The sequence below is a fragment of the Eublepharis macularius genome, chromosome 5, assembly GCF_028583425.1.
Source record: "Eublepharis macularius isolate TG4126 chromosome 5, MPM_Emac_v1.0, whole genome shotgun sequence".
NCBI classification, from domain to species: domain Eukaryota; kingdom Metazoa; phylum Chordata; class Lepidosauria; order Squamata; family Eublepharidae; genus Eublepharis; species Eublepharis macularius.
Window position 1 is genome coordinate 40,732,654 of NC_072794.1, and position 27,852 is coordinate 40,760,505.

The window sequence follows — 27,852 nt, forward strand, 5'->3', positions numbered from 1 at the left end:
CCTGTCCTCTCACCTTCCACAAAGGCCCAAGCTGATGCCACTTTGGGGGGCCCTTTTACGGCCTCCCAAAGTTGCTACTCTTAGCCGCCCCCTTTCTCCATTATTTCCTATGGGGGAATAAGAGAGGCTTGTGTGGCTCAGGGTGGCAGTTTGCATGCAAAATGCCCCCAACCATCAGGATTCCATCTCCCACCTGTCCTCCCGCCTTCCACCAAGGCCCAAGCTGATGCCACTTTGGGGGGCCATTTTACAGCCTCCCAAAGTTGCTGCTCTTAGCCCCCCCTTTCTCCGTTATTTCCTCTGGTGGAATGAGAGAGGCTTGTGTGGCTTGGGGTGGCATTTTGCATGCAAACTGCCCCCAGTCTCACTACCAGAAAACACTTTGGACGGCCATTTTATGTCCCCCCCAAAGGAGGCTCTCCTGCTAAGAGCACCTCTGAAGCACAGACACCCTTCCCCCAATTCTCCCTCCACCAACAGAGATGGCTGGCCAGTCCAGTGTTCCCTATGATATGCTGGGATCAAAGAATAAAACACACACACACACCGAATAAAGGTTTTTAAAAAAAATTTCACACATTCCAAGTACAAGTAGCCAAAGCATTATGACACAGCACACCACCATTCCCCCACACAGAAAAGTGACACAACTCACTTCACATCAAAGAATCACAAAAACAATTCGTGGCAAAAAATCTTCATTTTTTCAACTGCTTCAGGTTACACCGTAGGAGGGCACAGCAGGGCATAAAAGCAGTCCACAACACAAAATTAACAAAAACCAACATCACATCGGCAAATCACCGAAACACAATTGATGTCAAAGTCGGAGAACGGGGAGGTGGGTGAACGGTTGAGAAAGGGGCACAGTCAATTATTGAAATCGGTGGCGCAAGGGGTGGACCCCTGGCGCAGTCGATGCATTTGGGAGAGAATCTCTCAAGCCGCATGCCCCTGTGCAGTTCTCCAGAGAGAAATGAGTTGCCCCGCCCAGTTCCCAGACCAGGGACAAGGGAAGGGGTTAGGGGATAAGATGTGCCTCTATGCCGCATGGTGATGCAATGATCATGTGAAGAGAACTTGGGGACAGGATAAGACTGCCAAGTCACCACCACTCTGCCAACATTACTTGAAGCAGTCCTGAGGGGGAGATAGCGCGCAAGGCCAGAGGGTCCCGAGGAGGAGGATGACGTGCCAGCGACACCAGAGAGGCAGGAACAGCCACCACATGAGGAGGGACAGCAGGAGGTAGTGGTGGAGGAATTGCAAGGTGAGGGTGAGCTGGTTGAGCGCTGGCAATGGCCCTGGCAAGGAAATCTCAGCCGCTGGTGTGAGTGAGAGTGTGTAGACACTCTGAAGGACAGCTGGGCATCATTGACCTGGCTGGACATCGATGACGGGGGTGGCAGCCTAGCAATGATGCTGCTCCAGATATTCCCATCTTCGGGGCACACTCCCTAAAAATGGGCTGGCAGTCATGCATTCTCTACATTCTCCACACATTGTCCACACCGCCACTGGAGCAATGGAGGGATTGGGGAAAACTGACGGTGAAGGGGAGACATGCATGGCTGAGGCAGGGGAAGCAGACTGGTGTGGCAGGGGCGGGCCAACGATTCTCTGGGGTGATATAGACATGTTCTCCTCACATCAGCTTTGTCAAACTTGATTGCAGATGTTGGGAGAAGGAGCGAACACAGCCTCCCAGAGTCAGTGGTGGAGGAAGCTCGTGGCAACACGCATGGGACACAGGAGACCCAGCACGACCAGCCCATGGTGGAGGAACCACCAGAGGAAGCTGGTGAATGCCCCCAAGGTGAGACACGGTGTAGATGCGACACTGCCCATTGCTGGGGCCGCTGTGCGCTGCGGGAAGCCCTTGGCACTTGGTCCGGCGGGGCAGTCATGGCAGGAGAACGGGTCACACACCGGCCCTGCCACGCAATGGCCAGACCCAGCACATGCCCCCCTTGTGACCCCCTCCAGAAAACCCTGGAGCCGCAAAACACATCCTCTCAATGATCCAGTCTCAATGGGCATTTTTAAAAAAAACTGCTTTATTTGGTGTACTGTGAACATATGACAGACTCCGAACAAGGAGGTAGCCCACGAGTAAGGGACAACCAAACACCACAGAACTCTCAAACAACATAACTTTTAAACAACAGAACTCAGAAAACAACATGACTACTCAACCTACAGGGGATGCTAAACTTTCAACGCACATTCATAGTCTGCACCTCTTTGCCCACAGCGTCGAGCAGTGGTGAGGGCCCCTCCACCAGCCCGCCCCATGAAACCCCATCCACCAGTGGGATACTCGCCCCACCAGCCCACCACCATCAGGGCACGGACAGCATCACGGCCTCCATCGAGTCACTGGAAGGGCGAATGATGATCACCTGTGAGTGAGTCTTGCTTGTTATCTCGGTGGGAGTAAGCTGACACTGAGGTGGTCTTTGTTTGCTTGGTTTTTTCCAGTGAACAGCATGCAGAGCCGACTGGACACCTTGGAGCGCCTGCTGCTTTATCAGGGGAGGAAGCATAGGGCGGTGGAGAGGCGTCTGCGTGCCATGGAGCAGCAAGTGGCGGCTCTGCAGTCCACTGCGCGAGATCCATGAGATGTCTGGGGGGGGGTGTATATAGTCTTTTCAAAGTTCGTTGTGAACAAATTTGCCTTTCGATTAAAGTTTACTGTTTCAACCACTGCCGGATTGCCCGTGTTTTGGTGCTGGGGTGGGAGCAGGCTGTGGGAGTGTATGCTTTTGAAAAAACGGCCTACAGGGTGACGCGATCCCTGGACCTGCCAACACAGGAACGTTTGGGCAGTCCATGCCTGGGCTGGGGGGGTGGGGTGGGAGGCTGGATGATCGTCTCTTCATCTGATTCTCCCTGCTCTGGTGGTGGTGGCTGAGTGTTGGACACCACCTGTGTCAGGGGCGGCCTTTCTGGCACAGGCCCTGCCAGTTGATGCAGCCTGAGCATGGCCTTGCCAAGGGTTTGCAGTGTGCTGACGGCGGCGCGCATCACTTCCAGGTTCTGGCTCCAAGCGCTTTGAAACATAGACTGCTCCTGACGGGTGGCCTCCATGAACTCTGAGCGCCACTGCTGAGCCTCTGACTGTTCCCTCCTCTGCTCGGCAATCTCCTCATGGTGTTGATTGGCTGCCTGGCTCATTATTTTCTCGGCCACCTCGGCACTTCCGGGGGTCCTCCTGTTTTGGTGCCTGATTCCTGCCAAACGTGTCCCGGGGGAAAGCTGGGCCACAGTTACAGTAGGGCTGCCTAAAGGGAAGAGAGCAGCGACGAGGTCAGGTTAACGCTCAACTCAAGGCTGCCCCTTTCCGAGACAAGGGGAGATAGGCACATTGCCGGCACAGCCGGAAAGTCAGTAGCCTCAAAGGCCCAGGCGTACGATCAGGATCAGTGGGATACCTGGCGAGATGCGGTTCGGTGAGGGAGGGGTGTTCTCCTTTCCCCAATTTTCCTTCGCGCCACTTCCAGATCATCCCTCAGTCTTATCTGCAAAAATGGCAACAGCGTCAGACATCATCAGACCCACTGAAAGGGCTGTTCCCATGGCGCCACTGCCAGCCTTGCCAGCAGAGGCCTTCTGGGCATGTGCTTGCATGGGATTCTCCCAGCAACACTGCCCCAGAGAAGCATGGTGTGCCTGTGGTGGAAAGCAGGGAGGCCTGGCAGAGCTCCTTGGCCCAAATTACCCCATCCCCCTCGCCCTGCAGAGGCCTGCCTGGCCTATGCTTGCATGGGATTCTCCCAGCAACACTGCTCCAGAGAAGCACAGTGTGCCCGTGGTGGAAAGCAGGGAGGCCCTGCAGAGTTCCTTGGCCCAAATTGCCTCCTCCCCAAATTGCCCCCTCCAGAAGCTCCAGCGGGTCTGGCCTTGCCTGACCCGCCACCTCCATCACAATACTTCTCGCCAGTCACTTTGGCTTAACGCTTGCATCTCCCCTCAGAATGATGTCCAGCTCCCTGAAGTAGGAGCAGGTTGTCGGCGCGTTTCCAGATCGCCCGTTGTGCACCACCACCTTCTTGTATTCCAGGCGCATGGCTTTTGTCTTCGAGCGGCACTCAGTAGCCGACCGCTTGTGCCCCCATGCAGCCATTTGCCTCAAGATTTTCTCGAAGTAGTCCAAGTTTCTGTGGGTGCTTCGCAGAGCCTCCTGGATTTTCTCCTCACCCCAAAAGTGTAGGAGATCCATTACCTCTCTGTGCCGCCAGGACACCCCCCGCTTCCCAGCAACTCCCCCCCCCCCCCCGGTTGGCCATGCTGCTCCAAACACCTGCGTATGCGGCAGTGGCTCTCTGTTGGGAATTCTCTCCTCCCTAGAACACATCCTCCGAGTTCCTCAAATCAGCGCACAGGGCGGCAGGTCAAAGGTCATCATTCCGTGGCATTGTGCAATTCTTTGTGAGTGACAAAATGGCGATAGCACAAAAAAATGGCCCCAGAACCAGGTGCGAGAAGAAACAGAAAAGCGCAAATGCAACGGCTGTCAGAAGTCCATTCTTCACTATCTCATTGCTATGCTTTGCATCCAATGAAATTTCGCAGTTATGAAAAGCAAAGCCGTCTTAAAAAAAAAATTCCAGATCGCAGAAATGCGCGCCCCCCCCCCAAAGCACGCCACAATACACACTCGAGAATCTGAAACATCCTGTCCTGTATTGAATTTTGTGACTTCACACCGTAACTGTACACTTGCACAGAATGTTCACCGCGATCGTGCACTTGCGCAAATGGCATGCACTTTGTAGTCACTTTAGATTTTAGAGATAAAAAAACTTAAGGGAATATGATGCAAAACAGATTAAAACCAAAGGAATACATAAAAATTATTCTTCACGTACCACTGAACAAACTCTTATTTTAGACTTCGTAAATCATCTTCAAACTCTACCTCAAGAGAACTGGGTGATGTGCCTATCAGTCACAATGAAAGAGATAACAGGTCTATTGATGCTGTTCCAGCCCAATGACTCTCCTAGACTTATAATTCAAGCAATCCCAAGTACATCAACAACAAACCAAGGAAAATCTTATATGGATATAATAACAGGAATTAAACTTGTTTGTAAAAGGTATCTAATAGAGGTGAAAATAATTATGTGATGTTATCCATACTTATATTGACAGGAAAATTGGTGAGAAGAACTTTTTTCCTTGAGATGAAAGTTATCAAGAAAATGCTGCCTAACCTTTATGCTCACTTTCAAGTTGTTAGAACAGTAATTGAGCTAGGATTCTTATGGCAATTGAAAAAACGCTGTAGAAAAATTCACATCCTCCAAATGTATCACATATAGCAAACAATACCATCTCAATAACCAAAACTTTTAGGTTTAGATTATACCTAGATTAGATTCCCTTTTGAGAGGCAAGTTGATTCAACTTTTAGAAGTTTTTTGTTTAAAAATACAGCTAGCATTTCAAAAGTAGAGAACAATAAATCCAAATATGTATAATTTTAATGCACTCCAAAGGAGACAGAGAAAAACAAAACCAGCAATCATTAAATTCAAATAGCACAACTTATCATAAAAAGCCTCTCTCCAAATAAACATTTTGATAAAACCCATCTAAAAAAGTCTAAAATCCTGAAGATGGTGAATCTCAATATATTCACTAAAGGAGACCTTTGTTTAGTGTGCATTTCTCTTCGTCCATTGCAGAGGTAATTCTCTGTGACAGAGCATATTCCTGACACTTACGGCTGGCATTTAGGGCTTCGTGAAAAATACTGTCTCTCACATGCAGAAGCACCTCATCTCAAAGGTATAGGATCCAAGCCTATCAGTGCTGGATCTTAAAGGAGCAAGGTAGCAATTATGGTAGACCCATCTGTACAACTGAATTGTAATTTAAGTGTAATTTCTATACTTAAAAAGGGAAATGTGGGTTGTTATCAGTGATCAGGCCAATGTAAAACAAGTAGTTTACAGTGCCATGAATAAATTTTAAAGCATCAGAACATATGACTTAGCTCAGTAGAATTGCTGTTTAGAGATCAGCAAACAGGGAATTATAGAACAGAATAAATTGTTTTAGGAAAGTTCTCATAATGAGGAACAACCAACTATGGCATAAATTGTTCCATAAAACTCAGAGGACATTGGAGCCAATAAGGCCAGCTGATCCCCAAATGTGACTTGCACAGATTAATCAGAAGTCAAATAAAGTGGCCAGCAGCTTTTGAATTTTGTAATTCCAGGGTGTTTAACTTTCTTTTCTGCAATCCAAGAGTGTCATAATCTGGCTGTACCAGGAAGGCCTAGCAAGGCCGCAGAAGCTTGTTAACAGTGGGAGTAGGCCTGCCTACAATTCCCAGGAGCCCATGGGCCGTTTTGGCGCCCTTTTTGGCCAATCAGAACACAGGGGGCTAGTGCTATATAAGTCTAGGAGGGGAAAATGCCTGAGTTCTTTCTCCCAGGGAGCAGGCCTGAGGAAGTTTCTGCTAGGGAGAGAGGCCTTCATCCAGGTAGGGTGAGAAGACAGGCCTGGCAGACAGAGAGACAGCGAGTTCAGTTGTGCTAGGGCCTTTTGTTTATTTTGCTTTCACCCATCTATTGTTGCTAATGCACCTTGTTTGTTTGTTTGTTTGATATTAACTGACCTTGTAAATAAATCCTTTTGTTTGTTGTTACTCTGCTGGGTCCTCACGCCTATTTATTGGCCAAGCTACGGAGGTCAGAAGGGTTGGGAGGGTACTCTGGGCCTTCCCACGGGGCCTTAAATCCCAGAGTGGTAAGGTGGCTCACCCCACCCAAAGCATGACAAAGAGGATGGGATTTTAAAGGTGGTTTTAAATTCATGTATGATGGGCTGAATTTTTTTGTAGGCTAGCAACTTACTAACTAGGCCAACATTTCTTGAACAGGATCTCCAGGGGATATGAGTCCTCTGTAAGAACACTGGGCAAGCCATTATTGTGCTACCTAATGTCAGTCCTAGGGTGTCAGTCCCTGGCAGTAAAATCCCCAAGTCCCACACAGCGAGCAAACAAATGCATTGGTTGAAGAACTTTATTCAGAGATCCATTCAGTTCAGGTATTCACAGAGAAAAGTTGGTAGAAGTAATTAGGCAAACAATAGGACTACTGATATAGAGGGATGTTCTCCTGCCCCTTTGCATTTAGGCGCAAAAGCCTAAAAAGTTACATGGGAACAAAAAGCAGTTTAGTCTGAGATAAGGTACACAGTGGAATCCTCTCTCATGTGAGACAGACATTTCAGTACCCAGCTGCAAGCTCTTAGCCAAGGCCACGCAGAAATGAAAGCGCATATTTCTTAAAGATGAGGAAGAGCTTGCTAGCTCCCTTGGCAATTAATATTAGCAGTCTGGACACCCTCAGGAGTCTTCTCATAAAATGCACAAGATACAGTATTATAATATAAAATGCAGTGTAAAATGCAGCAGACCACAATGGTAGAATTGCCCACATCAATCCCAGTATAAAAGTCAGCATACATTGATAACATACAACAATGGCATGGATGCATGGCATACACGACACCTAACATGAAAACGGAGTCTTCTGGCGTTTGGCTAGCTGGTTTGTTTTTTTGCTCATTAAGGAATGAAGGCAAAGACTCTCCACCTCAGGGGAAGGGGACAGGTACTCATAACTGCTGCTGCCACTGCAGACCACAATCACTTAATTTCCAGAATACCTCAAGAGCACCAGCCCAAAATGTGCAAAGTGATGGCTGGAACTCTTACTGGCTAAGGACTGCCCAAATGCACTCATCTCAGTTATTTCCAGTATAAAATTGAACTGGTTTTCACTCTATTTTCCAATACAAAGGATTTTAGCATAGACAGAGGTGCCACTCTATATCCACAGACAATATCCAAGGGAGGCTGTCAACTGAACACTGGGAAGTTCAGGCATTATGTGATACCAGTCTTTTTCATTTCTATCAGCAGCTCTGAATTTCTGACAGGCCTCCCATCCCTGTTTAGTTGGCCTCTCACTAGAAGTTATTAACCAATAAAGTAAGTTTCTTGCCATCTCCAGTGCAAAATTCCTTCCAATCAAGTCAGGAGATTTATTAGAACTTGGGTTAGGGTCTTTAAAATCAGCTACCTCAGAACTAACCTTGCAGGTCACCAACAGATGATACAATTTTTTACTTAAACTTGTAAAGTATAGCTGATAAGGGTGTCACAGTATTGTTCTGAGAATGTGACAGGAAAAAAGCTTCAACAGGACTTTGTTGTGCAGTGTACAGCATGTGCTGGTGAGTGAGGAGGGGAGGGCTTGGAGTCCACAAAGGTTTTTACATCAAAATGGTGGGCTTCAAGTTCCTACTGAAGTTTGAGAATCACAAAGCTAGCTGACCCACTTTCATTATGTCATTGATATGCCACAATATCAAAGAGCAAATAGAGGTGGGCAGGAAGGCTTTTTCTGATCATTATTTTTTGCAGACTTAGCAGCAAGACTGGCCTAGATGGTACATATGAAGAGACTCAAGTAAGACTTCTGTGACAGCCTGGCCAATCAGTGAAATTGCACTTAGGAAATTATGATGAAGAGAGAGAACATTTTACTATTTTTCAATATTTCCCTCTCAATTTTTTTTTTCATTTTCCCTCAGCCCATGGTGCAGAGTGCAGTACTGCAGCCCAAGCTCTGCTCATGACCTGCGTTTGATCCTGGCAGAAGCCGGGTTCAGGTAGCCAGCTCAAGGTTGACTCAGCCTTCCATCCTCTCGAGGTCGGTAAAATGAGTACCCAGTTTCCTGGGGGTAAAGTGTAGATGACTGGGGAAGGCAATGACAAACCACCCCGTAAAAAGTCTGCCAAGAAAATGTCATGATGCAACATCCCCCCATGGGTCAGTAAAGACTCGGTGCTTGCACGGGACTACCTTTACCTTTTTACCTTTCCCTCAGGAACATTGTTTAAACCCCAACTGCATGGATTGTTCCAGAAAGCAATACTCACTTCGTTCTCCACCAAAGTAAGATTTAATACAGTAAGTCAGAAACTGAGAAAACAGGCATTCGCTAAACCAATTCCTTTGTTAGTGTGCTATAAATAACACATTTTAAAAATTGCTATTAACTAACCGAACAAATCAACTTATGCAAACATCTAAATTCACCTCAGAAAATAAAGACAGGTTCTCTTTTCCCCCAAACAGTCACACACACTTTGTGAAGTACAGGTGCAGCCTTCCCACAGATGCCATGTACCATTTCCTCATTTGGTTCAGTGGGTTTTTTGTTTGGAGCCAATCTCTCAGCTGCTGAGATCTCTCACGCCTCTGTTTGCCCTCCTGGATTCACTGTACAAGTCGTCTCTTCTCTTTCAGAGACTCCTTAGTTCTACTCTTCAGGTTCTCTTTGGTTTTCTCTAACTATTCTTCTTCTACTTACCTATCAGTTTTTTCTTTCTTTCGCTCATGGTCCCTGCCATAGCCTTCCCTTGCCCCTGTGGTAACCAGAACTACCTAACAGCCCATCTTTCATCCTGGGTTTATCTTCTACTGAACACTCCCATGCTCATTACACATTGGTTGCACAAGGCCACAGTTCTCATATACTAAACTTTTAACAAAATTCTAATGGCAAGGGTTGTGTTTACATAAAAATAAGACATAATTCCTGCCCTTGAGTTTATGAGTAGCAAGATATACAACGGGAGAGAATGGTCGGGAAGGGTAGGAAAGAGAAATCCATCTGATAAAGTCAAGTAGGATTTGCATCCTGTTAGGGTGAGGTTGACTTCCCATTGCTGGTATTCCTCCTGAGAGGAAAAGGATGGAACTTCCTAGTGGACTTTAGACCTAACCCCAGATAATTATACTTCCTTTTTCCAGGAAACTTCTCACACTTGCCACTTTGTACAGAAAGTGCAGGAATCTGAACTACAGATGTAACTTGAAGGTAGGTCTGCCAGATCCCCTTATCCTCCCAGTGGGAGGGGAGGATCTAGCACTTACCTTCCTGGCGTCCTCACCAGCAGGCACGATGACTTCACTTCTGGAAGTGATGCCATTGCGCCTGTGGAGCGCATGCCCACTGCACACTCACCCAGGAGGTTTTTGCCAGGCCCATTCCCCAAGACCTTTTCTCTCCACCGGTTAGGCAAGCGGCGGCAGGGGGCAGAGCCTGGGAGTGGGAGATCCCTTTCCTCCACTGGGGGACTGGCAGCCTAACTTGACGGGTACTGGAATATAGGAACTGCACCCTCTTTTTTGGTAGAAGTACCACTGATTTCATTGGGTATTGCTTTACAATAAGCATATTCAACATTGCACCTTAATTCATTTATAGTTCGGAGAACATGGGTGTGGTTGGCCTGCTCACACACCATCCCTTCCTCACAGGGATGCAGATGGAAGGAACATAGGAAAACTAAGTGTTCCACAAAGTTAAAGAGGCCCAGCATGCATTGCTTCATATTGTCTAAGATTAATGGACAAACAAGATTTGGCCATCTGATTTTTCCCTTCTGACCTTAAGGAAAGTAGCTTACAAGCAAAGAAACTTGGTTATGAATGGCCTTTCCCAGTGGTGGTGCCTCATCTTTGGAATGATCTCCCCATGAGACTCACCTGGTACCTGTCCTCATTCCTTTAGGCACTGGGCCATACCGTTTCTTTTTAACCAGGCTTTTAAACTGAAGGGTTTTTATTTCGTTTAGTTGTTTTGGGGCTGCTTCTGGCCTGAAGATTGTTTTATCTGAATCACTTTACAATGTGTGTTCTTATGGCTTTGTTTTGTTGTATTAGTTGTAAGCCACCTTGAGCAAGTCTCTGGAGAGTCAGCATATACATTTTCTAAATGAATAATTGACTTCTTATATATGCCACACTATAAAATAAATCATGTCAATATTCTGAGAATTTAGATACACTATATTATTTACTGTTGGGTGAAGGGGAAGAAGGCCTCAATGCTATGTTTTAACTTGGGTCCTCTCTCTATAGCCCTGGTTCCTTATAGGATTCCATACTTCTTCCTAGGCTATAGTTACTTGTTTAGTTGTGATAAACTGCATATTATAATTACCAGTCTATGAAAAGAGTTACTAGAACGCAGACGTTTGGGTAGCTGGGAGGAGCAGAGGAAAAAAGAAAAGAGCAAAACAACCTCCTTTTTTATTGCAAAAAAAGAAAAGGTTCTCTCCTGCCTGGTCACCTCGAAGTAATTCTTATTTGCCACAGGTGGTTAAGTATTTACAAGCATGCCTTGCTATTTCTCAGTGCTCTGCTGTTATCAGCATTCTGCAAACTGAACAGAAGGAGTGGAAGATTTAATACAGGAAGCTCAATAACCCTACCATTGTTAGGGTTGTTCCCATGTTAAAATCTGTGCCAAATCCCAAGGTAAAAATGCCAGTGGAAAACACTAACTGGCATCCATCATAATTACGATGAGGTCTTGCCAATTTGCTTAGATAATTCAAGTGAAAATTTAAGCGGCAGAAAGCTATTTTCACCATTAGACAACTATCAAAACAACAATCCTCCAAGGCCTACAGCTATTCTTCTAGCCAGCTGCGTTTATGGTACACTTGTGCCAAAACAATCAAAACCTTTCCACTGTTTCTGCACCTCTATCACTGTAATTTTCCCTATGGAATATTTTACTTATACCTCTAGGTTCTCTATTGTTGCCAAGAGATTTACAAGAGTATTTTCTATTTTTTATTGCCCAAACAGATGCCTATAATATTTTTATACTTAGTAAACAATATGCTTTCTCTGTCTTAAAGAGGCAATCTAAAAGACGGCAGAAAGAAAAATGTTGAAATGCACACCAGTATCAGGTCAATAAGAAAGGTTTTCCTTGCTGGTCACAAGCAAGCATTAGTATTCACTCTTCAGAAGTAGTCAAAAACTCTAGGAGTCGCAGAGGATACTGTTGACAACTGACCCCTCTACTACTCATTTCTAGAATCTTTTAGTCAGTGGTATACTGCTTCTCAAGGAAGGCAATGACAAACCTCCTCTGTTCATCTCTTACCATGAAAATCCTATGGGGTTGCCACAAAATCCAGTGGGGTCTGTTGTGACTTGACAACCCTTTACACACACATACAGCTTCACAAGCAGTCAAAACCAAACCAAATAGCCACTGAAAGAACATGAATTTGTCTAATAATAACAATAGTCATCTAAGATAGAAGCCATTGCAACATCTCATGGAAATGAATTCTATCAAAAAAAACCTAACAAACAACACTGGATTCTCTAACACAGGGGTTGCCAACCTTTTTGAGCCTGTGAGCACCTGTGGAATTCTGACACAGGGTGGTGGGTGCAACACAAAATGGCACAGGGTGGTGGATGCAAACACAATATGGCTGCCACAGGAGGCAGAGCCAACCCCATAGGCTGTTTGTTCTGGGGGAACTTCAACATTCATGATGAGGCTGTCCTGTCAGGAGAAGCTCAGGATTTCACTGTTTCCATGATGACCATGGGCCTCTTGCAGGTCACACACATGATCTGGGTGGAATGAATGCAATCTGAAGATGGGGGAATCGATGATGGTTCCTTTGTCATAGACAGATCAGTATTTGCTCAGGTTTGGACTTAAAGGGATACCAAGACTCAGCAGAAGTAGGGGAACTATTAAAGTGATCCACCAACAACGCCAGATGGATACAATGAGTCTTTTGATTACTCTAAAGGGTTTTTCTGTTGATATGGCTGGTACTTCTGTTGATGACCTCATTGACTCTGGAACGAGGAAATAACCCAGGTTATTGGGTGCCTGGGATCAATTATTGACATGATTGATCCCAGGCACCCTTTCTTAAGTGATAGAACCCTGGTAGCCCTTTGGTTTACTGAGGAGCTGTGAACAATGAAAATACAAGGGCAACAGCAGAAGACTCAGAATGAATCTGGTAAGACATGGGTGAAAACTCATTTTAAAGTGTACTCTGTAGCAATGATGGCAGCGAAGAAACAACAGTTTTCCACCACCATTGCATCTGCACAATGTAGTTCTGCTGATCTGTTCTGGGTGATCAGAGATCTGGGCTGTAGGAGGAGGTAAATTGCTTAGTGTCACATGGTGACCATTTTGCTCATCGCTTTGCCAAAGAAATCCCTTGCATCCATTTCAACTTGGACTCCACATTAGTAGTTGCAAAGCTACTTAAATCTGCCAGGAAGAGGCTGGCTGACTGGATCTTAGATGTAGTTAATACCTCCTTGAGAAAAGTGCTGTCACCATAACTCTGGACCCAGGAGATTTTAATAAATATTAACCAGTCTCAAATGTTCCAATCTTAAATGAAGTGACTGAACAGGTATTGGCTGAACAACTTCAACCTTTCCTGGATGAATCAGATTTTTTGGATCTTTTCTAATCTGGTTTTAGTCCTGGTTATTGGACTGAAACAGCCTTCGTCACCCTGGTGGATGTCCTCCATCAGGAGATAAACAAAGGGGGTATGATTTGGTTGATTCTCCTGGACCTTGCAGCAGCTTTTGACACAGTTGATCATCGTATCCTCCTGGACTGCCTTTCCAGCCTGGAACACCATTTTGGAGTTCTACTTGGAAGATAAGGGCCGATTCCAGATGACTAACCTTAAGGCGCTTCATGCCGCCCTCTTCCGGATCGCGATGGGGAAAATGCGAAATATCGCGTTTCCTCGCGTGAGTTTTGCGCGTCGTCGTGCAAAACTCGCGCGAGGAAATGCGATATTTTGCATTTTCCCCGTCGCGATCCGGAAGAGGGCGGCATGAAGCGCCTTAAGGTTAGGCATCTGGAATCGGCCAAGTTTAGGAAGCTGATGCTGGGGGACTGCTGCTCAGACCCTTGGTTTGTGGGGACCTGCAAGGATTCATCTGGTCCTCTACACTCTTTAACATTTAGATGAAATAGCTGGGTGAGATAATCTGGAGATTTGGGCTGGGTTATGAACATAAGGATGACACTCAGCTAGGGTTGCCAGCCTCCAGGTAGGGTCCGGAAATTTCCCAGAATTACAACTGATCTCCAGGTGATGGAAATCAGTTCCCCTGGAGAAAATGGCTGCTTTGGAGGGTGGACTCGATGACATTATAACACGCTGAGGTCCCTCCCCTCCTCAAACCCTGCTCTCCCCAGGATCCAGCCCCCAATCTCCAGGAATTTTCTAAACCAAAGTTCATAACCCTAGCTGTACCTTATGCTTCCAGCTGATCCCTGAACCAATGCCTGGAGGCTATTTTGGTGTGGAAGTGGGCTAATAAACTGAAGCTTAATCCTAACAAGACTGAAATGCTACTGGTGCACCAGTATCACCTGTTCTAGATGGGATTAGGGTTAAGACAGCTACTAGAATTTGAAAATCAATAAGTCACCACTCACTTTTGACTAAAATTCATCTTGTATATATAGAATGGCACATAAAGGGAATGAACACACACCAAATCTTTTTTTATGTATCAGGATGAACAGCCAAAATTAGCGCTTTGATGTGCTGGTTCCAACCAGCTTTTCTGCAGGTGAAAAAAAAGTCTGAGGAATCTCCTTTTACCGTTTAAAAAAGGATGTGCTAAGAATCACAGGACCTGCATGTACAAAAAGCCATGTGGGACAGGTGCTGTTATATGGAGGAGAACTGAGGGAGAGGGAGTAAAAAAGTTCACTGGATCCAAACCATTTTCTAACCCATTAAACAATAATAAAAAGTTAATTTAAAAAACTATATAAATGTATGTAATTCAGATTTTCATGCAATTTCCTTTGTAAGTGTCATTATTGGCATATCACATATTAGAAATGTCTTAGCACCTCATTAGCTGTTCAGACTTATTGAACCAAGTAAGTATTTAAAATCTAAGGGCATTTAGAGCTGTAAAAATCTCCTTCAGGAAATAACATCTAAAGGGGGGTGAAAGGGAGATGCTTATTTAATTTGCTATCAAATACTAGTACACACATTTCAAGTGATCCTGTCACTACATCCCTACTGAGAGCCAGTGTAATGGCACTGGCTAGGCCTAGGTTCAAATCCCATCTCAGAAACAAAGCTCACTTGGGCCACTCACCGCCTTTCAGCGCAACCTTCCTCACAAGCTTGTTGTAAGGACAAAATGAAGGAAAGGAAGAATGCTACCTATGCTTGCCTTAGCTCCTTGGAGAAAGGTGTTTTTTTAAAAGAAACTCCAAAGATATAGAAATCTACAGAGGATTATAACACTCTTGTCTCTTACTACAACATCTTTAAGAAAGTCTGTAACATATTCCCATAATATACAGAAGTTAACTCCCTATACAGCTTTACAACACTTCAAGAGTAAACATATCAAAATCCTTTAAAGACAAAGTCTGCTTATGCTGCCTGGCAAAATATATAAAGGATCTCATCTCTGAATTATTATTTCATTATGGTACCATTACTTTTAATATACACTTATCACAAAGAGAGTTTTTATTCTCTTGTGAATAGCCATATGAATAACTTTAAAAAAAAAAGGTATTCTCCTGAAAAGAATGGTGGTAAAATATGCTTATAATTTAGGCATGCCCCCCGCCCCCGCCCCAGGGAGGGGAAACCCGTCCCCCACATGCTGCCCCCCTGGCCCCATTCACCTGGCTGACAGGGAGAAAGACATGGGGAAAAGCATGTAGGCATGTTCCCCCCATCAGACCAGAAAATGATGTCATTTTCCAGAGCGATGGAGGAACCATGGGGAGTACTGAAGCCCATTTTCAGTAAAAATCACCTCTAAACAGTAAGTTCCACACTGCCCCCTCACTGCTCTCTGCACTTCCATCTCTTGGGGCCCCTGGCAACCCTATTATAATTACAATATGCTGTTCTCATAAACTGTATGACTGTGATTATTAACACGTTACCAAAGCATTTAGTATCTGCCAAATACAACTATACAAGGTATTTAAGACTTTTCTCCACCACCTCATTTAAACATTTTGTCATTCAAACAAGCAAGCAAGCACTCATCCCTTTCCCCCCATGCTTCTTCATAGCCCAGAAAAATAGATATTTGCTATTATCAGAGCAATCTATGCAGCTGCCGATTAGCCACCCATTCAGTAAGATCTTGGGTTTGCACAACAACTGGAGAAGAGCAATTGTAACTTTTCATTTATGTCATTTATAGTCTGCCTTTTCACTGAGACTCAAGGCGGATTACAAAATATGAGGTTAATACAATCAGTATCAAGTAAGTACATTTCAATATAATACTGTTGCACAAAAAAGTGCTCTTTCCCTTTGCCCCTTCCAATCTTCTGAGCAAAAGAGAGATGAGACAGACAAGGGCTGTTGTAACAGAGTATATTTGCAAATATAGGGTACCAGCTTACAAAATGAGCTTAGAATGTACCACCGAACAAAGGAGCACATGCTTCTTTTAAGGGCTTGTGACATCATTTTGGAGAAACGAAAGTCACATTCAGAATAAGGCACCTGATCACTTTTATACCTTTACATTGGACTATTGTCCACCGTTCAGTCTCGCGACAACATCATGTACCATCCTTTCTTGGTCTCCATAGCAGCATCTTCCTTCATTCCACAACTGGTTACTTTTCTACACAAACTCTCTTCTCCAAAAGGGGGAAGGGGGTGGAACTTATAATTCTCCCTTTGTTTCTAGCTTTGCCCTGTTCATATACTGGCAGGACTGTCCAGTTATCTATCTTCAAGGATAGACATTCTTTCTTTCCATGTACAGCTAGGGAGAAGAAGGGGGGGGGTGGCTAAAGACAGAGACCAGTTACTTTAAAACATAAAGAATCCATCTTATGCTTCTTGCTAGCTTACTATTATTGCTATATGATTAATCCATAGTCTTTACTAATATTTGCTAATCCCACAATACCATAAGGTAAACATATACAAGTTTAAAGATATAGCATTAGCAAGAATCCAAGACATGGTAGAAAATACTGAAGCAAAACATAATCAATTCTGGGACTAACGTCAGAAAACATGGAGCACTGGTTGTACATAGGAGTACATATTTAAAGCAGCAGATAATATATAAGGCAAAAATGGTGATGAAGTCTATGATCCCCAACTCGTTAGTGAAGCATCTGAGACCCCATCCTTACAATACAGTCCTCCCATTTGAGTAAAAAGCCTTTTTGAAGCCTTTTGAAGTTTGGTTTTGCATCGTTTACAGAAAGCCAGGAGAGTGGGGGCTTTTCTGACTTCCTCAGACAGGTCATTCCACAGGATAGGTGCCACCACAGAGAAAGCCCGTGTACAGGCTGCTGCTGAGTTCACCTGTGTGCAGCCTGGCACCTGCAGGAGACCCTGTTCAGATGAGCGAAGCTGCCGTGGATGAATATAGGGAGGGAGGCGGTCCCCTAGGTATGCCAGACCAAAGAACTTTATATGTAATAACTAATACCTTGAACTGAGCACGTTAAATGATGGGTAGCCAGTAGAGTGACTGTAGGATGGGAGTGATGTTCATGCTCCTGCTCTCTCCTGATAACAATCAAGCTGCAGCATTTTGCACTAATTGGAGCCTCCTAGTTAACTTAGATGGGAGGCCAATGTATAGAGCATTACAATAGTCAAGCCTTGATGTTACCATAGCACGGATCCAAGTGGCCAGGTCAGCCGTGTCAAGATAAGAAGCCATCTTCCAGGCTAGAGTGATGTTGTAGAAAGCATTTTTTGCCACTGCCTTAACTTGTTTTTCTAGTAATAACACTGGATCCAGTATAACTCCTAGGCTCTTACCTGAGTCTGCAAGGGTCACCCCCTGTCTTAAACTTAAAGCTCACCCCGTCTCCACTTTCTCCTTTGCACTGTGGAAACTCCTTTGCATCAATCTAAGCAGTGGTTCTTAATCCTTTTGGCACTGAGGCCTTATGAGCTAGCCATCAAAACCATAATTACTTCTTCCCCTTTAGAAATGGCAAATATAAGAAAGGAAAACCTCTGAAAGAAAAACAAGATTATATTTTATTTCCATCATTTGACCAACCTACTGTTCAATAAAAATATAGTATTCACTTTGCTCAATGACATTAAATGGATCTTGTGATCATCCTCATGATGAAGGTATCAGTATGATGACTGAAGGTGCTTCATAATGAGCTAGGCTATACAAGACTTTCGAATCTTACTCAAGATCCGGTCTTGAGTAAGATCCAATCTCTTCTTTTCCTCTTGGCAATACATTGAGACTGACAGGACTTCTCAGAGGTCCAGAGAGACCTCAGCTAAAACCCATTTGTTTAAACAGCAGCAACAGCCTAAAGCAGTGGTACTCACTCTGTGGATCATAGACACCCATATTCACATTTACCATCAACCAAAGAGCTACATGACTAGTGTATGCTCTGTGCACCACCCCATGAACACACAGAATAATCTAAGATGAATACAAAATATGTCACTGTGTGTAAAGTGTCATCATGTCACAACAGACTTATGGTGACCCCATAGGATTTTCAAGGCAAGAGATGTTCAGAGGTAGTTTGCCATTGGCTGCCTCGGCATGGCAACCTTGGCCTTCCTTGGTGGTCTCCCATCCAAATACTGACCAGGGCTGACCCTGCTTAGCTTCCAAGATTGGGCTATTTTTAATTACCTGAGTATCTGTGAGCATATAGCACAGGTGCCTGCTGAACCTTAGCCAGTCCTTGTGTTCCTGGAATGAGGGGAAGGGTTTCCCCTCCTCCCTGCTCTCTCTCTCTTCAGCACAAGGCACAGCAGCTCAGGCAACAGCATTGGATAGCCAAGGTGCCCAGAGGAAAGCAAGCTGGCTGTGGAGGAAGGGAAATAAAATCTCCACCACATCTTATGGCCAGCGTGTCCTCATCCCAACAGCAATCCGGGTGCCAGAGTGAAATCACAGATGCTCCAAGTTATGGTGAGGGTTGCTGGAGAGGATGTGCCCTCTAATTCCATCTTTGAAACATGGCCCACGGTGCAGGAAAGCTTGCAGTTCATCCAGCAGCAGCTGTTTCAAGGTGGTGGCCGCCTGCCAACTACAAACTCTACAGTGCAATGGCTTTGCCTATTTTTCTGGAACATAGTGGGAGGCATATTAGGAAATGGTGCTCAGAAGAGCCACACTTGGCATGTCAAAGAACCACATTTGGAATCCGAGCCATTGAGTGAGTACTACTCACCTAAAGGGATAAGTTTGTTATCATGTCCCATACAAAAGGCTGAAACCAAGGATGGATGACCAAGGCCACAAAACATGCAAACAAAGCTCTCTCCAAGGAATGTTCATGCAGTATTTTAACTGTGGCTTCCATGACTGGAATAGGAAGTCAGAGAAAATGGAACTTATCAAAGCTCAAACAATGTGGTATTGGAGAGTCCCAGACTGGCATCACCTAGACCAATGTGGAGACCGTAGACAACACTCTGGCACTACAGCCAACCCCTTGTACAATATAAATGGAAACTGAACCAGGATCAGGACCCCCCCCCCCAACAGTCCACATGAACTAAACTTTCATTGTTCACATTGTTCATAGTTAATATATATGGTACTTGGAAGACTGACAACAGCAAAGGGAAGACTGGAAGTGGTCCTGGTAATAATGGATGGTTGAGAGCAGACAGAGGACAATGGATATGGTATCCCACTTAAAACAATGGGAGGTTATCCATGCAAACCCACATGGGCAAGTAAGCATGCAGATAAAGGTATAGAAAAGCATTATTATGCCAATAACATGTATATTTAGAGCTCTCCAAATTAATCAACACTGGGCATAAAGCAGCTAAAGAGTTGTCTGCTTCCTGAGGGACCACTGGGTTATGCAATCTTTCTTCATGAAATATTTCCTATCATTTGAGGGCTGACAGTTTCTATGGCAATGTTACCAAAATTTCCCCAAGAGCAATAATGTTTCTATGAAAATATGTACACACTAGTCATCCACATAAGTGGTAATGTCACAGCAAAAACAAAAGTGATTTACCTAATTGGTTCGGTCCTTTGCAATTCAGATCTGCAAGCCATATTTCATTCTCCAGTTAAACTAAGATTCTAACTTGAACATTTACAATTTTCCTTCAACTGTTCTGCTTAAAAAATAAAGGGCTTTCCCCCCCCCCCCCCGCTTTTGTTTGTTTTTATTAGAGTTCACAGAACCACGCTGTTCCATCATGAACCATTATTTCTGACATAAGAATGCAAAATGTTCTCATTAATACCAACCACAGTTCTTTAAGAATGCAATATTTAAATCTGCCTATCTCCTTTGGAGTTCTCAAGCTAGACTTTCCAGACCAAGAAATTTACAGTGTAGTACTAGGCAGAGTTACACTCTTTTAAATCCGTTGGCTTCAATGAGGTTACAAGGGGTAACCCTGGTTAGAATTGCACAGATAGTCTACAATCTAGGCATCCCAAATGCCACTCTCCCAACTCTACTACAAGAGACACAAAATGTTTCTGCAGGAAAAAAACCCCTTATTCAGGAAGACTTTTTTTGTACATATAATAGGGCTGTACTGTAAAGAAATGGTTTAGGAACATGTTTTGGCAAAGGGATAGGGACTGTAGACTATATTACTATGTACTGTCTGTTGTAAGTATGCTTCTGCTTTATCATTTAATGTGTCATGCTCAATTGTTTATGCTTTGTTTCAGCTCTGTATCAGATTTCTGCTCACCTTCAAATTTTCTGAAATCAAAACCCAACAAACAATGCAAAATCCAAACAATTGGAATTGTTTATTGGATGTCTCAGCCGTGCATAATAATGACTTACACTACGTAATCTGCTTTTGGTCTCAGGCAGAAAAGCAGACTATAAATAACATAAATAAATAAATATATAAATAAATAATCTCGCATGCAATATTTCTGTTCCTTCCAGGTACTTCTCTGTACTAAAGCACCAATTACCCAATGGGGAAAAGAGAGTGAAGACTTTGTCCAGGACTTGGCATCCTCTCAACTGCTCAAAACTGTTTTCAGCCCTACTGAAAACAAAAGCAACAGCAGTGAGAGGAGGGCACAGCTCAGGCATAAAGCACTTGTTTTACGTACAAAAGGTCCCAGGTTCAATCGCTGGCATTTCCACTAGAAATCATTTGATTATTCAGTATTATCTTCTTATGCAGTGCAAAAGTTTGTTACAGCTCCCAAGACGCTAAATATGACATCTCTATCACTGCCTTAACAGGTTTGTGAAACGAATCCCTGGCATCTTCAGCTAAAAGGATCAAGCTGTAGGTGATGCAAAAGACATCTATCCAAGATTGTGGAAAGCTGCAGAGGAGGCAATATTGACCTTGAAAAACTCACTCTTTATCAAAAATATGGAAGAATGAGCAAGGGGCAACACCAGACCACAAATTTCAGCAGCACTTTATCTTTGGTCTGGACTCTGGAGTTATACAGTGATTCACCCGTACATATTGAGTACTGGAACACCAACTGGTAATTTTCGTGTATGAAGAAATCATCCCAGGGAAAGCTCTGTGTTGCCTTGCCTCACCTTTGAAGTCATGTTTTATGTACGTTCATCAACAAATAATCTAGTGATACATGTGCCTGTAGGAAATTATGCCAAAGGGAAGTTTGTGGTTGTGACATTTGTCCACTTTGGAGATAGTTATATCAGGGAAGAGTCTCTCTCGCATCTATTACACACTCATGCATCTGACGAAAAGAACTATGTATTGTCGAAGGCTTTCACGGCCAGAGAACAATGGTTGTTGTGGGTTTTCCGGGCTGTATTGGCGTGGTCTTGGAATTGTAGTTCCTGACGTTTCGCCAGCAGCTGTGACTGGCATCTTCAGAGGTGTAGCACCAAAAGACAGAGATCTCTCAGTGTCACAGAAAAGAACTATGGTTCTCAAAAACTTATGCTACAGTAAAGTTGGTTAGTCTTAAAGGTGCTCCTGGACTCTTTGCCATTTCACACATACATTTGTACCCCATCTTTACTCCAAGGAGCAGCATTCTGGGCCACATCCTCCCTTCATTCTAACCTCATGATAACACTATGAAGAAGGTTATGTTGAGAGACAGTGACTGCCCCAATGTCCCCCAGTGAATTCCAGAGTAGAGTAGGGATCCAAATTTCCTGGATTCTAATCTGTCATTCTAACAACTACAGTGCACTGCCTTTCAGATACTGCATTTTGTAGATCTGAATCTTCATTTCATTACTCTTGAGATGCATTTCTAAAAAGAGCATTCATAATACCACATGGAAGCCACAGAAAAATTTCTCTCAGATCTGTACAGCTATGAAAATCCAAAGTTGTGTGAACGCATCAGTGTGAGTGAGTGGCTGCATACATGACTCTGTCACACATTCATTTGTTCAGGTCACGGAGCTCGTTTCTCTTGTTTATTCACAAACATATTAAATTGTTAGAAGAAAATCATATTACATCTTCATTACTGAATTTGCAATTTCACTAGCACATGTCTTCCATGTAAACAATAACCAGAGTACATAAAAAGTCCCTCATTTCAACTTTAACAGTCCAAATCTCTGATAGTTAATAACATTTCAAATGTTGGCCAGGCAAATCAAGTAAATTATACTTTGCGTGCTTGTCTTCAATAGTGCGCCAGCATCTGTAATCATTAGACGCTTTAAAGAAATCATGTCGGTTACTGGCAGATTATTTGATAAAGCAATCAAATCTGGCAAACAGCACAAGAACCTATTGCTACCATTAAACCAGCAAAACTTAAGGACTATCAGTAAAAGCTCCCTAAATTATTAGTGCTCCCTGCCCCCTTTTTGTCAGGGTGCAAGCACCACAATGGCCTCCTAGAAAGGCCTTCTGGAATAAAGCAAGCAATTTGTTTTTTTCTGTTTGATATTTCAGCTCCCTTCAAGTAATAGGAACTTAAGGTCTAAACTATATGTTACAAGAGACACAGCTGCCATCCTGTCATCACTCGGTGCAACACTTCTGCCCCTCTTTTCTTTCTTTCTTTCACATACACTCACACAAGACATTATGTCATCACACAGAGTACTAACTCATCCCAAACAGGCAGGATCAGGGCAAAGCACAGCACGGGAATCTCACACACAGTGTTTTAAATTGTTGCAAACATTAAGAGGGAAGGGGGCAGAAGAAACACACAACAAGGTTATCTTTGTGTCTCTTGCAATGTTTTGTTAGACCTACATGAATTACCAAAGCGGACCTTGGATGCCAACACCCTATGAACAGTAGATGCTTTACAACTCATGCAAAGAAACAGCACTATAGAGCCAATTTCTCCTCATGCATATTTCCCAGCAATCAGATTATTAGGATTACCCCAAGATAACAAGTGTACCACCTAGCAACCTTGGCTGACTACCACCAGTGCTATTACCTTCTGGAAAGTGATACATTTTTGGTCTCTTAACTTCGCAATATTCCTTAACTTGAAAGCTGCTCCTCAGCTGCACAATTTAACTGCATAAAAGAAGACTTCTTGGTGGTTTTAACCATGCTTCTTTTTAACAGAGTTTTAGAACTGCAGGTCTATCCATCTTGCTAGGCAACCTGCTAGACAGAGGACTCTGTGTAGATTTCAAGGAACACACTTAAATGGGAATCACTGAATTATGTCTTTTCCCTATACAGATTTGCAGCCTTCTATCAATCTAAGCAAATTCCACTGTAGGAATGAATTCATAGTGCATCTATTTAGCAAAAGAGAAGGATCAATAACAGGGGTAGGGAAGTTGCCAATAGAGTTCATTTAGACCCAGCAAGCAGCTAGAGAAAGGATGTGAGAAGGAGCTATTCTTAAAAGCCTAATAAGCATTTTTTGAGAATAATCATTTCCTCACCCTCCCCTCCACCAAAAAAAATCTAAAGAGTTTTAAAGAGAAGAGATGCTTGGAAAGGGTTTCTTTAATTTTTAGAAATCCCTAATAATCTGATCAACACAAAGTACCCACAAATTGTCTTGATTCACCATCAAAGCAGAGAGAAACAATGTCCTATTCAACTTATCTAACAACTAGTTGTTCAAAAGCTCATCATCATTTGCATAAATTTGAGTGCTTTATCTATTAAGCCACTGCCACAAGTAAACAGTGAATGCCAAACATTTCTGCCAATGAAGCAGCACGCAAAAAAAACAATTACAGCATTTACCAAAGGGCATGTGAGCTTCAGGTAGTAGTAGTTGAATGCTTTTCCCCTCCAAATCTCAAAGATGGGGTAACTTGGATATAAAATAAGTTGATACTTAAACAGTCAAACAGGAGACTGTTTGATCCTTGATTGGCATCAGTCTGCCTCCAGACACAAATAAAGAGGAAGGGGAAGGAAGGACACATGTGAGCAATGGGAAAATGTATGGAGAGAGAGTTCTAATTTAATGCATAGAAATCAGGAGTGAGACAGGATGGGAAGGAGGTAAATGTGCAATATGGATGAGTAGTGGGATAGAGTGCTCTAATACACTGGTCAGCTGTCTGTATGGGTCTAAACAGCATTGTGCAAGATGTATGTATGCAAAGGTTTTTCATGTTTGTGCAAAACAGCCCGTGCAGGCACAGATGCAAATGCACACTACGTGTGCATTATAAAGCAACATGTACATGTAAACAAAAGCAGTCTCCGTGTTGAGGTGTAAATGAGAACGCTTAAAGGGGGACTAACATGAAGTTAAAATTACATTTTAAATTGTTGCAAACAGCTTTCAGCAACTGAAAAGCCGGTGATAAATCTCATCAGAACACACCAACGTTTATGCATCCACACAAGGAACGTGTGAGAATGAGCGCACAGCCGCTGCCCGAACGCATGCCGGGCGGCGTGCACTTTTGGCACATCGAGTCTCTCCGCTTACACCTATCGCTATACGTGCAGCTGTAAGAACGACACGTATAGATGCTCGCCTGGCAGTTCCCAGATATCTGCCGCTTATGCCTGCTCCCCCCACCCCGACCAATTATATGCAACATCCAAAGGCAGCGATCAAGACGAGAGCATCTTCCTAATTTCGAGGAACATGCCCCGCCTGAAGTAGCCAAGAGGAGCATCCTCCTTTCGCCTGCCTCCGCCTTCCCCGAGTTTCACCTCGTCCGCTTACCTGTCGTCGTTCTGCCATCCCTGATCTCCCAGTAACAGATCTCGGAACCTGTACCTGGGGGGAAGCGGGGGGACTTCGCTCTCCACGTCCACCATCCTGCCAGCGAAAGAAGGGGGGGAAGCAGCAATGATAAAAAGCAGACGCGGCGGCAGCCCTATCAGCGCCGCGTCTCGGACTGCGAGAGCCAAGGAGGAGAGATGCAGAATCTACCGAGCGGGTGCATTTCCCTCCAGGTGAGCTTGCAAAGCCGCCGCGCGGGCTGGCAAAAGTTCGGGCTCCCTCGCAGCCTGGATCGCAACAGGAGGTAGGGCGCGCGCGCTCGCACCCCGCAGCTCTCCGGGCAGCGCCTCCAGGTGCACGCGCAGCTTCCTCAGCCTGCCGGGCTCGACAACAAAGGGCCGCCTGCGCCTATTCGCTCCATCCAGCCCCAGCCATGCAAATACCGTTTGGAGCCACCGCTGGCAACACACCCAATCAGGGTTGCCCGTCAGGAACCTACAGCGGTGACGTCGTCGGGATCCTCTCCTTATCAACCAATCGCCTTTGCCTGATTAGCATAGCGGGAAGGGCTGGAAGGGGTTTCTTCCCCCTCCCCGTGCAAATGGAACAGGGTGAAGGAATAGGTGTGTGGATCTAAAGCTACATAACAGACGCTCCTGTTCATCCTCCACGTTTTTCACCCGAAGTAAATGGTAATTTCTTGACGGGGCTTATTCCCAAACTGTTTTGCCAGGATTTGCTCCTAGCCATGCCAAAATGTAGTGGAGAAACTTTTCCCACCACTTATGTACATGCCAGTACTTTGGTCACAGATCTGCATGTCTGGACAAGTTACTGTCAAAAGCAGGGTCAGTTGGCAAATTTATATGTAACTGCCTCAGACTGCAGATTTATGGAGTGGTTCTGTAAAAATTTACTCAAAAGTAATTCCCCTTGAGCTCAATGTAGGGCTCGCTGGAGTTTTCTCTATTTTCCGCAAAGTCCTCATATTTTGTCCAGACAAGGGACAGATGGTGTCTATTTTCTCCAAACATGATGGGACAGATGGCAATTAAAAAGAGCGTGATTGCCAGGTATCTCACTATGGCAGGAGCCCACTGGCAACAATCTTTTCCTTTTGCCAATTCTTCAGGTGGCAGGAGAAAAAAATTGCTGGTGCACACTGCATGAGGTCACTTCTGGGGGAAACTGGAAGTGATATCATTACTCTAGGACTCGCCAGAAACTCTGTGGTTTGACCATAGACTTGAAGAGCAATGTGACATCACTTCTGGTTTTCCTTGGAAGTGACATTGCACCACATGTGACATCAGTGCCCGTCCCCCATGTGTTGGCCCTTCATTTCCTGCTGGAGGCCAGCCATCAGCTGGCAACTCCAAGAGAGTCCAATGCTGTTTCCCCTACACAATTTTCCCACAGCAAATTACTATTTGTCCAGCATTGGAAAACATACACGCAATGTGTGTGTTTTTCCCTGTCTGTGAAATAATAGCTGGAGGGAGGACAGTTTAAATTGAGGGTCCTAGTTTGACACCCCACTCTGTCATGGAACCTTGGGCCAGCACTCTCAGCATAATTTGTCTCATACGGTTGTTGAGATAATGAAATGAAGGAATGGAGAATGTAAGCCACTTTGAGGAGAAAAGTGAGCTTTACATATCTAGTTTGGTGTAGTGGTTAAGAGAACGGGACTCTAATCTGGAGAGCCAGGTTTGATTCCGCACTCCTCCACTTGAAGCCAGCTGGGTGAACTTAATAATATAATAATAATAACATTTGATTTATATGCCACCCTTCAGGACAACTTAATCCCCACCCAGAGCGGTTTACAAAGTATATTACTACTAGCAACAAAGCGCATTGTGGGGAAAAAATACAACGAGCTCTAGAAAGGGGAGGACAGGCAGGCAGGCATTCACTACTCCTCCATCACTGATTCCAGCTGGTGAAGGAGGGGGGTGGGCATTGTCATCTGGTCCACATCACCTGCTCTGCTCTCCACCTGCCACCTGCTCTGCTCCTTATCCCAGCTGGGTGAAGGGAAGACGGGCATTGCCTCTTGCTCTGTGGGGGATGGGCATTGGCTAGTGGGGGATGGGCATTGCCACCTGCTCCACCCCTAATACCAGCTGGGTTAAGGTGGGGGATGGGCATTGCCACCTGCTCTGCTTCTAATACCGGCTGTGTTAAGGCCCAGCTTGGGCTAGTCATGGCTCTCTGGAGCTCTCTCAGCCCCACCCACCTTACAGGGTGTTTTGTTGTGGGGATAATCTTACTATATAATTGAGTAAGCGTATTTCAGACAACTCACCTGATGCACCACCACAGGGCGCTGCCATGGACGAAAGCCTACATAAGGCACCATGTCCCTCCAGAAAACATGTCACGGTGGTAAGCCCAGGCCGGGAGCAGGATGGGAAAGGATGGCAATGCCCACCTCCCGCTTTCACACAGCTGGTATTAGGAGTGAGGCAGGTGGCAATGTCCACCCCCTGCCTTCACTCAGTTGGTATTAGGAGCAGAATAGGTGGCAGTGCCCACCCCCACCCCAATACCCAGTTGGTATTAGGAGCGGAGCACATTGCAATGCCTTCTCCCCGCCTTAAGCCAGCTGGTATTAGGAATGGAGCAGGTGGCAATGCCCACCCCACCTCAACCCAGTTGGTACTAGGAGCAAAGCAGTTGGCAATGCCTAACCCCCACCTTAACCCAGCTGGTATCAGCAGAATAGGTGACAATGCCCACTTCCCTTTGAACCAGTTGGCATCAAGACCGGAACCGTTGGCAATGCCCACCCCCCACCCCCCACCTTAACCCAGCTGATACTAGGAGCGGAGCAGATGGCAAT

General features: G+C 44.8%; 1 protein-coding gene across 4 annotated transcripts in view; it reads right to left on the reverse strand.

Annotated features, from left to right (window-relative positions):
- The window catches only part of KCNT2 (potassium sodium-activated channel subfamily T member 2), a 305,206-nt gene extending 280,077 nt beyond the window's left edge, over positions 1 to 25,129 (reverse strand). For 3 of the 4 annotated variants that reach the window (XM_054981907.1, XM_054981906.1, XM_054981905.1), the window contains exon 1: positions 25,005 to 25,099. In XM_054981907.1, the coding sequence (XP_054837882.1) occupies positions 25,005 to 25,099 (95 nt within the window). Of the gene's footprint in view, positions 1 to 25,004 lie in introns of all 4 variants that reach the window. The other variant, XM_054981909.1, reaches the window with a different exon arrangement.
- Positions 25,130 to 27,852: the final 2,723 nt, after the last annotated feature.